Here is a 16,169-nt window from a genome sequence, read left to right on the forward strand (position 1 = left end):
CTCTCCCAGACCAAAAAAAGCAAGGCAAGTGAGGTCAAATGTGAAGACGATGATCATTGTCTTTTTTTATGTTCATGGAATTGTGCATCGGAAATTCGTACCCCGTGGCCAGACTGTTAACCAGCACTTTTACTTGGATGTTTTAAGGCGTCACTTTTACTTGGATGTTTTAAGGTGTCTGCGAGAGGATGTGAGGAGGAAACACCTGGAACTTTGGCGATCAGGTGACTGGTTTCTGCATCATGACAAAGCTCCAGTACACACAGCCTTACGAGTGACCCACTATTTGGCATCTCAGATGTGGTCTGTTGTTCCCCACGCTCCGTATTTGCCGGACCTAGCCCCGTGTGAATTTTTCCTATTTCCACAAATGAAAAAACTCTAAAAGGGGAGCATTATGATGTGGAGGCGGTAAAAACAGCTTCGCAAAGGGCACTGGACAATATCAAACTTGAAGAGTTCCAAACATGCTTCCAACAGTGGCAAAAGAGACTTGACAAATGCATCGCATGTAATGGAGAGTATTTTGAAGGTGACTGAAGTAATTTTGTAAAAAGGTTCATCAATAAATTTTTTATGACAACAATCTGGTTTCTTTTGGGTCCCCCCCTCGTATGAGAGGAGGATCCTAATCCACAGAAAAACAAAATCTCAAATTGCTTCATTCTTAGGAATTGCCTGTACCACACTATGTGCAGTCATCAGCAAAAGAAACAGTATTTTGAATGGATTTTTAAAATTGGGTGCAAAATCAACAAAATACAGCTGTCATCAAGAAGGGAGATACGTAGATTTGGAAAAGGCACTTTTTATATGGTTACAGTGAACTTGGGGTGTAGCTCTACTTATCTACATCTACATCTACATGACTACTCTGCAATTCACATTTAAGTGCTTGGTAGAGGGTTCATCGAACCACAACCATACTATCTCTCTACCATTCCACTCCCGAACAGCGCGCGGGAAAAACGAACACCTAAACCATTCTGTTCAACCTCTGATTTCTCTTATTTTATTTTGATGATCATTCCTACCTATGTAGGCTGGGCTCAACAAAATATTTTCGCATTCGGAAGAGAAAGTTGGTGACTGAAATTTCGTAAATAGATCTCTCCACGACAAAAAATGTCTTTGCTTTAATGACTTCCATCCTAACTCGCGTATCATATCTGCCACACTCTCTCCCCTATCACGCGATAATACAAAACGAGTTGCCCTTTTTTGCACCCTTTTGATGTCCTCTGTCAATCCCACCTGGTAAGGATCCCACACCGCGCAGCAATATTCTAACAGAGGACGAACGAGTGTAGTGTAAGATGTCTCTTTAGTAGACTTGTTGCATCTTCTAAGTGTCCTGCCAATGAAACGCGACCTTTGGCTCACCTTCCCCACAATATTATCTATGTGGTCTTTCCAACTGAAGTTGTTTGTAATTTTAACACCCAGGTACTTAGTTGAATTGACAGCCTTGAGAATTGTACTATTTATCGAGTAATCGAATTCCAACGGATTTCTTTTGGAACTCATGTGGAACATCTCATACTTTTCGTTATTTAGCGTCAACTGCCACCTGCCACACCATACAGCAATCTTTTCTAAATCGCTTTGCAACTGATACTGGTGACAACCTGAAAGCAAAGGCGATAGATTTAGCTAGAAGTTTGAACATCACTACTGATTTCAAGGCTTCATCTAGATGATTACAAGGATTTAAAGATTATTGTAGAATCACAGGGAGTACAATTTCTGACAAATCAAAACCTGCGGTGTATGTCATGATGCAACACTGAATTGATCAGGTTCTGCCAGGTATCTTAAGGGATTACCAACCTCAAAACATCTGCAGCCATGATGAGACTGGTCTATTTTATAGTCTTCTTCAAAGTAAAACATCATCTGAAAAGGGTGACTCATGCTGTGGAGGGAACAAAAGTAAAATCTGCATGACAGTTCCTTGTGCCACGAATGCAGATAGATCTGACAAACTTCCCCCACTTGTGATAGGAAAATAGAAGAATCTGAGGTGTTTCACAGGTCTTAAGACAAAGCCTAGACAATACAAATCCAATAAAAATTCTTGGGTGATTATGATTTAAATTGAACAATGATTAAAAAAAACAGGACATTAGGGAAAAGGAGAGGGAGAGGATCCTTCTCCTTATGGACTAATGTCAGCACATCCACCCCAAGTAATTTTGGAAAATGTTCACATGGAATTTTTCCTTCCAGACTGTACCAGTGTTCTATATCCACTTGATTTGGGCATTATTGCAATTTTCAAAGTGCATTATAGAGGGTGGCATCGTTAAAAGTAGCCCGCCTCTCCTTTGAATGTAAATGCAATGCTACTACTTCTGAAATAGAGTAAACAACTACAACTGTGGACAGTTTCATGCAATAATCCCTTCTTAATATTCTTCTGTCAGCATTTCCATTTATTTCATCAGTTAAGTTAGACGTTTCTCTTTGCGGCCTGCAAAATGACTTTCTCGATGGAAGAAAGAAACAAAATTATGGAAGCATATATGAAAACAGTTTTGATTGAGGAAACTGTTGAAATTTTTGGGGTCAGGTATCCAGATAGAGGACTACCAGCAAAGAGAGCAATTAAGAGTCTGTATAAAAAGTGGCGCACCTACAGATATGTGCAAAATGTAAAATGACAAAGAATTCCTTCAGTTCGCACACCAGAAGTTTTTGCAGACATTTCGCAGCTCAAAGAAGTCTACATGTAAATTGACTCAACAGGCACATGTAAGTATGATGAGTTGCCAGCAGATATTGAAAAATCTTCATTTGAAGCCATATTGTGTGATGATTGTGCAGCAATTACAGAAGGATGACAATCAGAAACTCGAAAATTGCTGCACCTGGCTTTTGAATAATATCAGTGATGGTTTGCTAGATCCTTTCCATTACATCTTAAGTGATGAAGCTTGGTTTCATATTCCTACTTATGTGAAGTCAGAGAACGTGAGATACCGGGCAATGGAGAACACTAACACTGTGTGTCAGCAACCACTCCATGATGAAAGATTGGCATCTGGTGTAGTGGAACAAGAATGCACATCATTGGACTGATATTTTTTGACACTACCCTGTACCACACTGTAGGGAAAACTGGTTCAGCGTTTGTTAGCACTAGCTAATGCAGGAATTGAAAGTCTCTCCATTAATTTACTACAAGCCATGGAATTTATTTTGGCTGCCTTGCAACTGGAGTCATCCTTCAGAATCAACAACTGTTTCTTTAAAGCTGGTGCCTTGCTGGGAGAAACTGCTGCTGCTGATGAGGTAGTGGATTTAGTGAAGTCATGTCTTGTAATGTAAATGTAAATGTCATGTGACTGGGGCCTTCTGTCAAGCAGACCGTTCACCCAGCCAGGAATTGAACCCGGGCCCTCAGGATTGACATACTGTCGCGCTGACCACTCAGCTACCAGGGGAGGACATGTTTGGTAATGAGCAAGCTCTTCTGGAGGGTAAAGATTTTGACAGTTTGTATATTTTGATGATAATTTGGCCATGTGTGCAGAACTACAATACGAGATTATTGCTGATGTGTGACAACAATGCGATGATGATCAAGAAGGTAGATCAGTTTCAAGTGACAGTGATTGAGACAGAGATGATGGCTTGAATCTTGAAAAACCTAAACAGGGTGAAGTGTTAGGTGCAATTGGTGTGTGCAGGCATTACACCAGTGCAAAAATATGTTGTGAAAAAGGTCTGAATTCATTAATAAATCTGCAAAATAAGATGTATATACTTAATGCATGAAAAGTGAAACAAGCCAAATTATCTTATTTCTTTAAAGCAGAATCAAGTTCAAAATAATTTATTTTCTCCTTAATACTGTAACTTTGTTTGTACAGTGAAAAGTGCCAAATTACAATACAGTATCTAATTTTGCCCTCTCTCTCTCTCTGTGAGAAGGATCATGAGGGGAAGGGGTCACGAAAAATATGATGTGTATTACTGTGCCTGTAGTTGACTTCTAGTTATTAGTTACAAGTAATTATTTTCTTTTTCACTTGATATACGTATAAATCAGGTCCAACTGTATTATATTTGGAAGAAAAACATTAGATGATGTTGAATTTAGAGAAAATAGAAATATTTTGCAATTTGAGAGATGAAGGGATTGACATGTTAAGCTAAAAGACAGAGGTGACCATTGGGCATTTCAGGACTCACCTTTAGGAATGGTGTTGAGAAAAACAGGCTCCAACCTAATCTCCTTAGCAGTAATTGAGTTAAGATGTTTCCAGTTTGTAATGTTTAACATAAGTAGTTAGAGCATTATAGAATGTGGATCTTATGCTACTAATAAGGATTCATTTGGTTGCCAAGGGTTGCATATGTGAGATGATGCATCTGTGAATATTATGTTCAGTCACATTTCATTGGCTGCAAATACTGAAATGTAGGTATAAGATTATTTTTAGGTTTTGACATGATATACAGGTGTTCAAAGGTTTTTGTGTAGATAGTTAGCTCTGTGACTGTGTTAAGCACCACAACTAATTACAAATGCTACAGCTTGATAAGCATAATGGAAAGTATTATATGACTGAGAGTGCATGTTTGCAGCTTGCTTATTATGTATGACTATGTCAAATGGTATAATAATTTTCTGGTATTGAGTTACAGATAGGCTTTCAGGGAAAGTCCTTCTTTAGAAGCAGAAAATTTACACACATAAACACATGAGGCCTAACTGTGACAGCATCTGATGTGAGCAGCAGTCTAGCTGGGGTGTGTAGTGAGGGTAATGAAGATGCATTGGGGGTGGGGAGTGATATCAAGGTAGGGATGTGGTAGGATGCTAGTGCTGTCTTTGAGAATGTGCAGGGGTGTGGTGGAGACAAGATAGGACTGCTAGGTGCTGCATTGGTGGGGTGGGGGAGGGAGGAGGGAAGAGGGGGGGGGGGGGTATAAGTAGAGAAGGAGAAAGGACAATGTTGATGTTTTGACAGGATAGAAGGTGTTTGTAGTGCTAGAGTGGTAGCAGGGAACAGGGTAGGCAGATGAAGGACACAGACTCTGGGAAGTACAGGCTAGGGGAGTTACAGGAAGGATGTAGTACGAGGGTGAGTCAAATGAAAACCTTAAATATTTTTTTAAATATTATTTATTGTGCAGAAGTGATACAAAGCTGTATCACTTTTCAACGTTACCCCCCCCCCCCCCCCTGCCCCATGCTCAGTGCAAGTCCTTCAGCTCTTACAAAGTGCATAAATTCCTTTAGAAAAAAATTCTTTTGGTAGTCTGCGCAACCACTCATGCACCGCGTGGCATACCTCTTGATCAGAACGGAACTTCTTACCTCCCATTGCATCTTTGAGTGTGCAAACATATGGAAATCACTTGGGGGCAAGGTTTGGTGAGTATGGCGCATGAGGAAGACACTCAAAATGCAGGTCTGTGATTTTTGCAACTGTTGTATGGGCAATGTGGGTCCTTGCATTGTCGTGTTGCAAAAGCACACCTGCTGACAGCAATCCATGTCGCTTTGATTTGATTGCAGGCTCCAGATGATTTTTTAGGAGATCTGTGTATGATGCACTAGTGACAGTGGTCCCTCTAGGCATGTAATGCCCCAAAATGATGCCTTTTTCATCCCAAAAGAGAGTCAGCATAACATTCCCTGCTGATGGTTCTGTTCAAAACTTCTTTGGTTTTGGTGATGAGGAATGGCGCCATTCCTTGCTTGCTCTCTTCTTTTCCAGTTGGTGGTAGTGAACCCAGGTTTTGTTCCTAGTAACGCTTCATGCTAGAAAGCCATCACCTTCTCGTTCAAAGTGCCGAAGAAGTTTGTCACAACCATCAACACATTGTTCTCTCATTTCAGGAGTCAGCTGCCATGGCACCCATCTTACAGACACTTTGTGAAACTGGAGCACATCATGCACAAAGTGGTGTGCTGACCCATGACTAATCTGTAAACATGCTGCAATGTCATTCAGTGTCACTCGTAGGTTTTCCTTCACTATGGCTTCAACTGCTGCAATGTTCTGTGGAGTCACAACTTGTTGTGCCTGACCTGGACGAGGAGCATCTTCAACTGACGTCACACCATTTGCAAACTTCCTACTCCATTTGTAGACTTGCTGCTGTGACAAACATTCATCACCATACTGAACCTTCATTTATCGATGAATTTCAATAGGTTTTACACCTTCATTATGCAAAAACCGAATAACAGAATGCTGTTCTTCCCTGGTGCAAACCACAAGTGGGGCAGCCATATTTATACTGATACTGCGACGGTATGTGTGCATCTGAACTATGCTGCCCCCTACAGGCCATTCTGCATGCTGTTTGTTGCACACTTACCGACTTACAGGATAATGGCATGAAATTTTGATTTGTTGTTACGAATTTAAGGTTTCCATTTGACCCACCCTCATATATTCCATAGGGAAAGTTCTCACCTGCACAATTTAGAAAATCTGGTATTGGTGGGAAGAACCTATATGACAGAGACTGTGAAGCCATCATTAAAGTGAAGTACAAAACCCATGGTGTAGGTCCCAAGTTTGAACCCTGCCACTGCTTAAATTTTGAATAAAAATCATCAGGATTGACTGTCAAAGCCTTTGACGTAAGAAGTCACCCTCAATCTGCCAGTGGCCTTGTCAAAGAGGGTGGAGGAGAGGACTGAGGTTCAGGGGACTTTCGTGACCTAGGGGTGGGAAACTACCCGTAAAATATGGAAGAATCAGAAATGAAAAGTGGAAGAATCAGCAACGATCAATGGCATGAGGATGCAGAAGACAATGGAAACCAATGCATTAACGACACATAACATGTATCCACAGGACATGTGGCCTGTAATTGAAAAAGTGTCATGATGATCTCTCCATTGGCAAAAGATAATGGACTAGTCCCCCATTCAGATATCTGGGAAGAGACTGAAAATGATCTCTCCATTGGCAAAAAATCGTGGAATAGTCCCCCATTCAGATCTCCAGGAGGGGACTGCAAATTTGGAGGTGGCCATGAGAAAAAGAGTGAATAAATAATGAAAGGATAATGTTCTACGAGTTGGGTTATGGAATGTCAAAAGTTTGAACATGGTAGTCAACTTAGGAAGTCTGAAAAGGGAAGTGCTAAGGCTCAATCTAGATACAGTGAGCATCAGTGAAGTGAAATGGAAATAAGACAAGGATTTCTGGTCAGACGAGTGTAGGGTAATATCAACAACAGCAGAAAATTGTGTAACAGGAGTAGGATTCATTATGAATAGGAAGATAGGACAGGAAGTGAGTTACTGTGAGCAGTTAAGTGATAGGGTTGTTCTTAACAGAATCAACAGCAAACCAACATTGACAACAATAAATCAAGTATACATGCCAGTGTCACAAGCAGAAGATGAAGAGATAGAAAAAGTAGATGAGGATACTGTACAGATAATTCAATACATAAAGGGAGATAAATTTCTAATAGCCATGGAGGATTGGAATCTGTGTGTAGGGGAAGGAGTAGAAGAAAGGGGTAAGGGAGAATATGAGGTTGATAGTAGGAATGAGAGAAGAGAAAGACTAACTGGGATCTGCAATAAATTTCAGATGGTAATAGTGAATACTTTGTTCAAGAATCACAAGGGGAGCAGATATATTAGAAAAAGCCTGAAAGATAAAGGAAGATTTCTGTTAGATTACATCATGGTCAGGCAGATGTTCTGAAATCAGATATTGTATCGTAAGGCATACTCAGGAGCAGGTATAGACTCAGATCACAATTTAGTAATGATGCAGTGCAGGGTGAACTTTAATAGCCAGTACTGAATAGCTCTGTAGGAAGTTCAGTTGAAGAGGAGTGGAAATCTCAAAAAAGGGCAGTCACAGATGTTTGAGAGAAAAATGTAGGTACAAGGAAGATAACTGTAAAGAAACTGCGGCTAACAGAAGAAATACTTCGGTTTCTTGACAAAAGATGAAAGTATAAAAATATTCAGGGAAATTCAAGATACAGAAAGACAAGTCACTTAGGAATGAAAGAAGTAGGAACTACAGGGAAGCTAAGGCAAAATGGCTACATGAAAAATATGAAGAAATCGAAAAAGAAATGATTGTTGGAAGGAATGTCTGAGCATATAGAAAAATTAAAACAAACTTCAGTGAAATTAAAGTAAGGGTAGTAAAATCAATGGAGCAGTGGGAATTCCAATACTTATCAGAACCAAAATACATTAACATAGGGGTTCCGCAAGGTAGCATATTGGGACCAATACTAGTCCTGATGTATATCAATGGCTTTCCCAATAGTGTTACTCAGACAGGCACTTTGCATCGCGGTGTAGCTTGCTCACCAGGTCTCGAGAGGGTGCGTTTCTGGATGAGGTATCGAATATATTGCTTCCCCCCTACTTATACCTCCCGAGGAGATCACGAATGTAAAATTAGAGAGATTAGAGCGCGCACGGAGGCTTTCAGACAGTGGTTCTTCCAGCGAACCATACGCGACTGGAACAGGAAAGAGAGGTGATGACAGTGGCACGTAAAGTGCCCTCCGCCACACACCGTTGGGTGGCTTGCGGAGTATAAATGTAGATGTAGATGTAGATGGTGAAGAATTTCTCTTCACTGGCAACAGCAACATTATAACCACTGCAAAAAAGAGAACTCCTTGCAGAGCAAGCAAATGAAATCCTGAAGGAAGTTTACGATTGGTCAATAAGCAATAAAGTCACATTGAATGTAAAGAAAACTAATGCCATGAACTTCAGTTTGAAGAGGGAAAATGACAATGTTAAAATAAATGCAGATGTCACCTCTATAGACTGTGTAACAAATGCAAAATTTCTGGGAGTAAATATTGATTGTCAGTTGAAATGGTGTTAACACACAGAGATAATTGCAAACAGAATGTCATCAGCATTTTCTGTCCGTAGAATCCTATCATCAGTGTGTAACATGCAGTGTCTTTTAGTTACATACTGTTCATATGTGCTCTCAGTTCTTAGTTATGGCATTCATTTTTGGGGAACAAATGCACAAAATATGAAAACAATTTTCAAACTCCAGAAAAGAGCCATAAGAATAATAACCAAAAATAGTAATTGGACTCATTTTAAAGATCTGTTCAAAACACTGGGGATTATAACTGCTCTGTGTGAAAACATTTACCAGTCAGTTGTACACATCAGAAATAACATTAGTAATTACTGCACAAACAGTGCTGTCCGTGACCGTGGAACATGAGCTAGACTGAACTTACATTTACTAAGAAAAAAATAAACATAAAACTCAAAACAGCATTTTCTACCAAGGAATAAAACTGTACAATAAATTACGAAAAGAGATTAAAGAAATTGCAAAAATACACTTATTTAAAAAGGCAACTAAAAAGTGCCTGTTATGCAATACATTTTATACATTGAAGGATTACTTACATAAAATGGAGTAGGGGTTTGGTAAAAGAAAAATGTTATACAAATAAACAATAATAATGATTATAAAACATCCAACATTCCACATAACACTTTCACACTAAGTTTTAGTCCTTCTTTTTTCCTTTTATAGAAGAACTTAACCCCAAGCTATGCATAGCACAAAACTAACACCTCTTCCTCTTTCTGAGCTCAACATCTCACTCATTATAGAAGGATGCTGACTTACTTTTTCAGGATAGCAAATGGGAAGTTGCGGTACCGAAAATGGCCGAGAGATCACCAATGTGTGTGTGTGTGTGTGTGTGTGTGTGTGTGTGTGTGTGTGTAGTGAGTGAAGTGTTATGAAACAATGTGTGTATAGTGTATAGAGTGACTGATAGTGAGATATTAATGAACAGTGTGGCGTTACATTATTGAATATGTTATTCACAAAAGAACTATTGTATACCAGGAGTAAATCTCTAACTAGAAGTCTGTAAATGTATGCATACATGAATTAGTTTATTTTAAACTGGTCTAAACTTGTAAATACTTTGAAATATCATATATCCTTGTAAAAAGAGATCTACAGAAGAATGAAGTTACTACTACTACTAAAAAATGCAGAGGAGAGCACAGACAGGTGGAAGGAGTGCATTGGCGGCCTCTTTGAGGGGGAGGACTTTAAGCTGACAGTTTGATAGAAGAAGAAACAGGAGTCGATAGGGAAGAGGTAGGAGATCCAATGTTACAATCAGAATTTAGAAAAGCTCTGGAAGACTTAAAGTCACATAAGGCAGAAGGAATGGATAACATTCTATCATAATCTCTAAAACCATTGGGGGAAGTTGCAACAAAGCAATTGTTCACATTGGTGTATAGAACATATGAGACTGGTGACAAACCATCAGACTTCCAGAAAAACATCATGCACACAGTTCACAAGATTGCAAAAGCCAACAAGAGCAACAATTATCATACAATCAGCTGAACAGCTCATGCATCCAAGTTGCTGACAAGAATAATGTACAGAAGAATGGAAAAGAAAATTGAGGATATTTTAGATCACAATCAGTTTCTCTACAGGAAAAGTAAAGGTGCCAGAGAGGCTGTTCTGACATTGCAGATAGTAATGGAAGGAAGACTGAAGAAAAATCAAGTACATTCATAGGATTTTTCGACCTGTAAAAAATGTTTGACAGTGTAACATCGTGCAAGAAGTACAAAATCCCGAGAAAAATAGATAGGAGTAAGCTGTAGGGGAAGACATGTACTATACAATATGCTAAAGAATAAAGAGGGAACAATAAGAGTGGAAGACCAAATGTGAACTGAACTGAATAAAAATGGTGAAAGACATGTATGTAGTCTTTTGTCACTACTGTTCAATCTATATGTCAAAGAAGTAATGATGGAAATAAAAGAAAGGTTCCAAAGTGGGATTACTATTCAATTTGTGAGGATGTCAATTTTAAGATTCACTGATATCATTGCTATCCACATTGATGACATTGCTACCCTCAGTGAAAGTGGAAAAGAATTGAGGCAGCAAAATAACCCATGCCAGACAGAGCAAAGAGGATAGAAAAAGCAGACCATCACTAGTAAAAAGAGCATTCCTGACCAAGAGAAGTAAGCTAGTATCAAACACAGATCTTAATTTGAGGAATAAATTTCTGAGAATGTACAATTGGAGCACGGAATTGTATGATAGTGAGATATGGACCATGGGAAAACTGGAGCAGAGGAAAAGAGAAGCATTTGAGATGCTACAGAAGAATATTGAAAATTAGATGGGCTGATAAGTAATGAGGAAGTTCTCCATAGGATCAGAAAGGAATGGACTGTATGGAAAACCCTGACAAGAGAAAAGGACATGATGATAGGGCATGTGGTAAGACATCAGGTAATGATTTTCATGAAACTAGAGGGAGCTGTAGAGGGTAAAAACTGAAGAGCAAGACAAAGATTGGAATACATCCATCAAATAATTGGGAATGTAGGCAGCTAGTGCTGCTGTGAAACTACCTTACTGGTGCAGAGTGAAGGGAGAGGTAGCAGTGTTTGAGGAGGACACACACCATATCTCACTTGTGTCCTGGATCACAATACTACAATCAATAACTGTCATAGTCCATGCCCATAATCCATCTGGCCACAGATGCATCCATTCCTAAGCCATAAGAGGAACCTAGGATACAGTCAGTCCCTTGATGGGGCATGTGCTGTTCCTCATTCAAGCTATAGGCAGGCAGCTAAGCAAAGGTTCAAGCAGTACCCAATGGTCAAAATTCTTCGGTGATGAGGCCAAAGGTGAGAAAAATAGTTAAAGAGAGTAAAAATATGTCGTAATGAGAGTTCCTGAACTCCATCAGTAATTTAATCTCATACAACACACCATATTTTTGACATACATGTTGGTACTAAACTATCAGAATATGATATAGGAATATAAGAGATTCAATATGGGTCTTCTTAATAATTTTAGTTTATGTAGAGATGTGACATAAATATTGTCAGTTTCTTTATTGTATATAGAATTTTGAGTATCCATATGAATATTAGTGTTTCATTTTTGTTTTTATTAGGAAAATATGTGTTCATGTTTTATGTATTGTTTTCTGCAGATAAATGACAGCAAGCTTCATTTCTATTACAACCTCAATAGCCTTCAACGAGAAGAGAAAGATTTGTGGTTGAGTAATATTACAGTCAGTGATGGACAATGGCACTCAGTAAAGGTAAGTTGTTGTACCATCAGAGGTCTAAAGTCACAACCCTTTGTTTGGATATTTATAATATGCTTTAACTGCAGAAAATGAAGTAGTAATGCTTGCTTGGGTTAAATGAGTTTATTTTAAGTTTATGTGTATTCTGTTTATTGAAGTGTGTTCTAATTACACAGTAATATACTATTATTTGGTGATAAGTATAACATGCTCTCATACTAACAACTCATGAAACTTCATGACATCTGATAAAGTTAAGAAGATGCTATGACATAAAAGCCAACTGAATGTTGAATAGCTTAAAATAATAACAGTACAACATGATCATTTAGAACAGATTTCTTGTAACTACTGTTATCCAGTAGATATACTAAAATCCTTCATGCTTCTATAACAGTGTGTTTGTAAAAGACCTTCCTCTATAGCTGAGTAATCAGAAAGTCTGACTGCAACACAGGGACCTAAACTTGCTTGGCCATGGATGGGAAAGCATGGGATCCACTTAGTTCTGTGTGAATATCTGTGGAGCTTCTTGAATCAGAATTCCTTGTAGCAGTGTGAGTTAAGTTCATTCATGTGTGGAGCTATACTGACTGATAATTGACTTGTAATTATTACACAAAATTCATTTGGTGTTCTTGGATAAGAACACTCTGTATTCTATCCATAACCCTAAAGCTTCTCCCATTACTTACTAGAGTCAGAATTTCAGTTAGATATAACTTTTAAGTAACTGAGCCTCCAGTGAGATTAATTATACCATTTGAATCAGGAAGATAAAAATAATTGACTGAACTATACATTTAATTGAAACTTTGTGTAACTAACCTTGCAAATGTTTAGTACAACTACAAGCATGAGTTACAAAAGTTAAAGTTGATTCCACGAGGACTTTTCCTACTGAGCATGCTGTCGCATTAGACAGAGAGGCTGTTTCCATGCTGTATCAGCTTCTGACTGGGAAGAAACCTCTTCCACCACTACTGTGTGCATGTCACACAATTGAGTAGTGTGCTGTTCAGATGCTCCAGGCCTCCACCTGAATTGCTTGAGCCATAGCCAGCAGCCTCTGTTGGGCTAATGCTCCTTAAATTACTATGTACCACTTCCATCTGGCAGTCTTGTGCAAGTCACTGAACTGTACTGTACTACTTATGGTTATGCAGTCACCCCATGACCTAATTAATAGTTGATGGTTTCTATTTTCAAATGAATGAAAACAACAATCTGTATTCTATTGATTAGCTCAAAGTTTTTTCCCATTACTTTCTACAGTCAGAATTTCAGTTAGTTATAACTTTTAATTAAATGAGCCTCTAGTGAGAGTAATTGTACCATTTGAATCAAGAAGATAAAAATAATTAACTGAACTATAAATGTAATTGAAACTATGTGTAACTAACCCTCAGGGACATTCGTGTTGTTTGTTGTTGTGGTCTTCAGTCCTGAGACTGGTTTGGTGCAGCTCTCCATGCTACTCTGTCCTGTGCAAGCTTCTTCATCTCCCAGTACTTACTGCAACCAACATCCTTCTGAATCTGCTTAATGTATTCATCTCTTGGTCTCCCTCTACGATTTTTACCCTCCACGCTGCCCTCCAATGCTAAATTTGTGATCCCTTGATGCCTCAAAACATGCCCTACCAGCCGGTCCCTTCTTCTTGTCAAGTTGTGCCACAAACGCCTCTTCTCCCCTATTGTATTCAATACCTCCTCATTAGTTACGTGATCTACCCATCTAATCTTCATCATTCTTCTGTAGCACCACATTTCGAAAGCTTCTATTCTCTTCTTGTCCAAACTATTTATCGTCCATGTTTCACTTCATACATGGCTACACTCCATACAACTACTTAAATCTATACTCAATGTTAACAAATTCCTCATAAACGCTTTCCTTGCTATTGACAGTCTACAATTTTATATCCTCTCTACTTCGACCATCATCAGTTATTTTGCTCCCCAAATAGCAAAACTCATTTACTACTTTAAGTGTCTCAATTCCTAATCTAATTCCCTCAGCATCACCCAACTTAACTCGACTACATTCCATGATCCTCGTTTGGCTTTTGCTGAAGTTCATCTTATACCCTCCTTTCAAGACACTGTCCATTCCATTCATCCGCTCTTCCAAGTCCTTTGCTGTCTCTGACAGAATTACAATGTCATCGGTGAACCTCAAAGTTTTTATTTCTTCTCCATGGATTTTAATACCTACTCCGAATTTTTCTTTGTTTCCTTTACTGCTTGCTCAATATACAGATTGAATAACATCAGGGAGAGGCTACAACCCTGTCTCACTCCCTTCCCAACCATGCTTCCCTTTCATGTCCCTCAACTCTTATAACTGCAATCTGGTTTCTGTACAAATTGTAAATAGCCTTTCATTCCCTGTATTTTACTCCTGGCACCTTTTGAATTTGAAAGAGAGTATTCCAGTCAACATTGTCAAAAGCTTTCTCTAAGTCTACAAATGCTAGAAATGTAGGTTTGCCTTTCCTTAATCTTTCTTCTAAGATAAGGCGTACGGTCAGTATTGCCTCATGTGTTCCAACATTTATACGGAATCCAAACTGATCTTCCCCGAGGTCGACTTCTACCACCTTTTCCATTCGTCTATAAAGAATTCGCATTAGTATTCTGCAGCTGTGACTTATTAAACTGATAGTTCGATAATTTTCACATCTGTCAACACCTGATTTCTTTGGGATTGGTATTATTATATTCTTCTTGAAGTCTGAGGGTATTTTGCCTGTCTCATACATCTTGCTCACCAGCTGGCAGAGTTTTGTCATGACTGGCTCTCCCAAGGCCGTCAGTAGCTCTAATGGAATGTTGTCTACTCCCGGGGCCTTGTTTCGACTCAGTTCTTTCAGCGCTCTGTCAAACTCTTCATGCAGTATCATATCTCCCATTTCATCTTCATCTACATCCTCTTCCATTTCCATAATATTATCCTCAAGTACATCGTCCTTGAATAGACCCTCTATATACTCCTTCCACCTTTCTGCTTTCCCTTCTTTGCTTAGAACTGGGTTTCCATCTGATCTCTTGATATTCATACATTCGTGTACATACTGCATATTACATGTGCAGCTGTCTTCAAGAAAGAAGGAAAAACATTAATATTTGTGGCAGTGGAAAACATAACATATGAGGAGCTTCCATCTTGCTGTGCTCCAAACTCTGCTCTTAGCCGCATATGGTGGTTACTGTTCATTCAGATGGACAGTTGGTCTGTATTCATGCTCACATAAGATACCAGGCAGAAATTGCAGCAGAGATGGTATATAACATGGATGGTTTCACAGGTGGTCCTGTCTCTGCTGGGGTACAATTAGCATCTGACCCGATTGGAGTAGGATGTGCTGGATGGGTGAATTGTACGTATTTTGCACCTAACTGGAAGAGTGCAGAAAGTTGAAATAAGTAGTTGTCGTAACATGCAAAGATCAGCACATTCCTCAAACTGGGGAACTATCAAGAATGGGGTTCCACAAGGGTCAGTCTTGGGTCCTTTGTTGTTCTTATTATATATTAATGACTTGCCATTCTATATTCATGAAGAGGCAAAGTTAGTTCTCTTCGCTGATGATACAAGTATAGTAATCACACCCGAGAAACAAGAATTAACTGATGAAATTGTCAATACTGTCTTTCAGAAAATTACTAAGTGGTTCCTTGTAAATGGACTCTCACTGAATTTTGATAAGACACAGTACATACAGTTCCGTACAGTGAATGGTATGACGCCATTAATAAATATAGACCTTAATCAGAAGCATATAGCTAAGGTAGAATATTCCAAATTTTTAGGTATGTCCATAGATGAGAGATTAAATTGGAAGAAACACATTGATGATCTGCTGAAACGTTTGAGTTCAGCTACTTATGCAATAAGGGTCATTGCAAATTTTGGTGATAAACATCTTAGTAAATTAGCTTACTACGCCTATTTTCACTCATTGCTTTCATATGGCATCATATTTTGGGGTAATTCATCACTGAGGAATAAAGTATTTATTGCACAAAAGCGTGTAATCAGAATAATAGCTGGAGTCC

General features: G+C 38.8%; 1 protein-coding gene across 1 annotated transcript in view; it reads left to right on the plus strand.

Moving 5' to 3' along the window:
* LOC124616382 (neural-cadherin-like) overlaps positions 1-16,169 on the plus strand; it is a 312,303-nt gene that overhangs the window by 188,971 nt on the left and 107,163 nt on the right. Inside the window, exon 17 of the mRNA XM_047144688.1 lies at positions 12,007-12,120. Within this exon, the coding sequence (XP_047000644.1) occupies positions 12,007-12,120 (114 nt within the window). The remainder of the gene's footprint in view (positions 1-12,006; positions 12,121-16,169) is intronic.

Source organism: Schistocerca americana, chromosome 5 (genome assembly GCF_021461395.2).
Source record: "Schistocerca americana isolate TAMUIC-IGC-003095 chromosome 5, iqSchAmer2.1, whole genome shotgun sequence".
Lineage (NCBI taxonomy): Eukaryota > Metazoa > Arthropoda > Insecta > Orthoptera > Acrididae > Schistocerca > Schistocerca americana.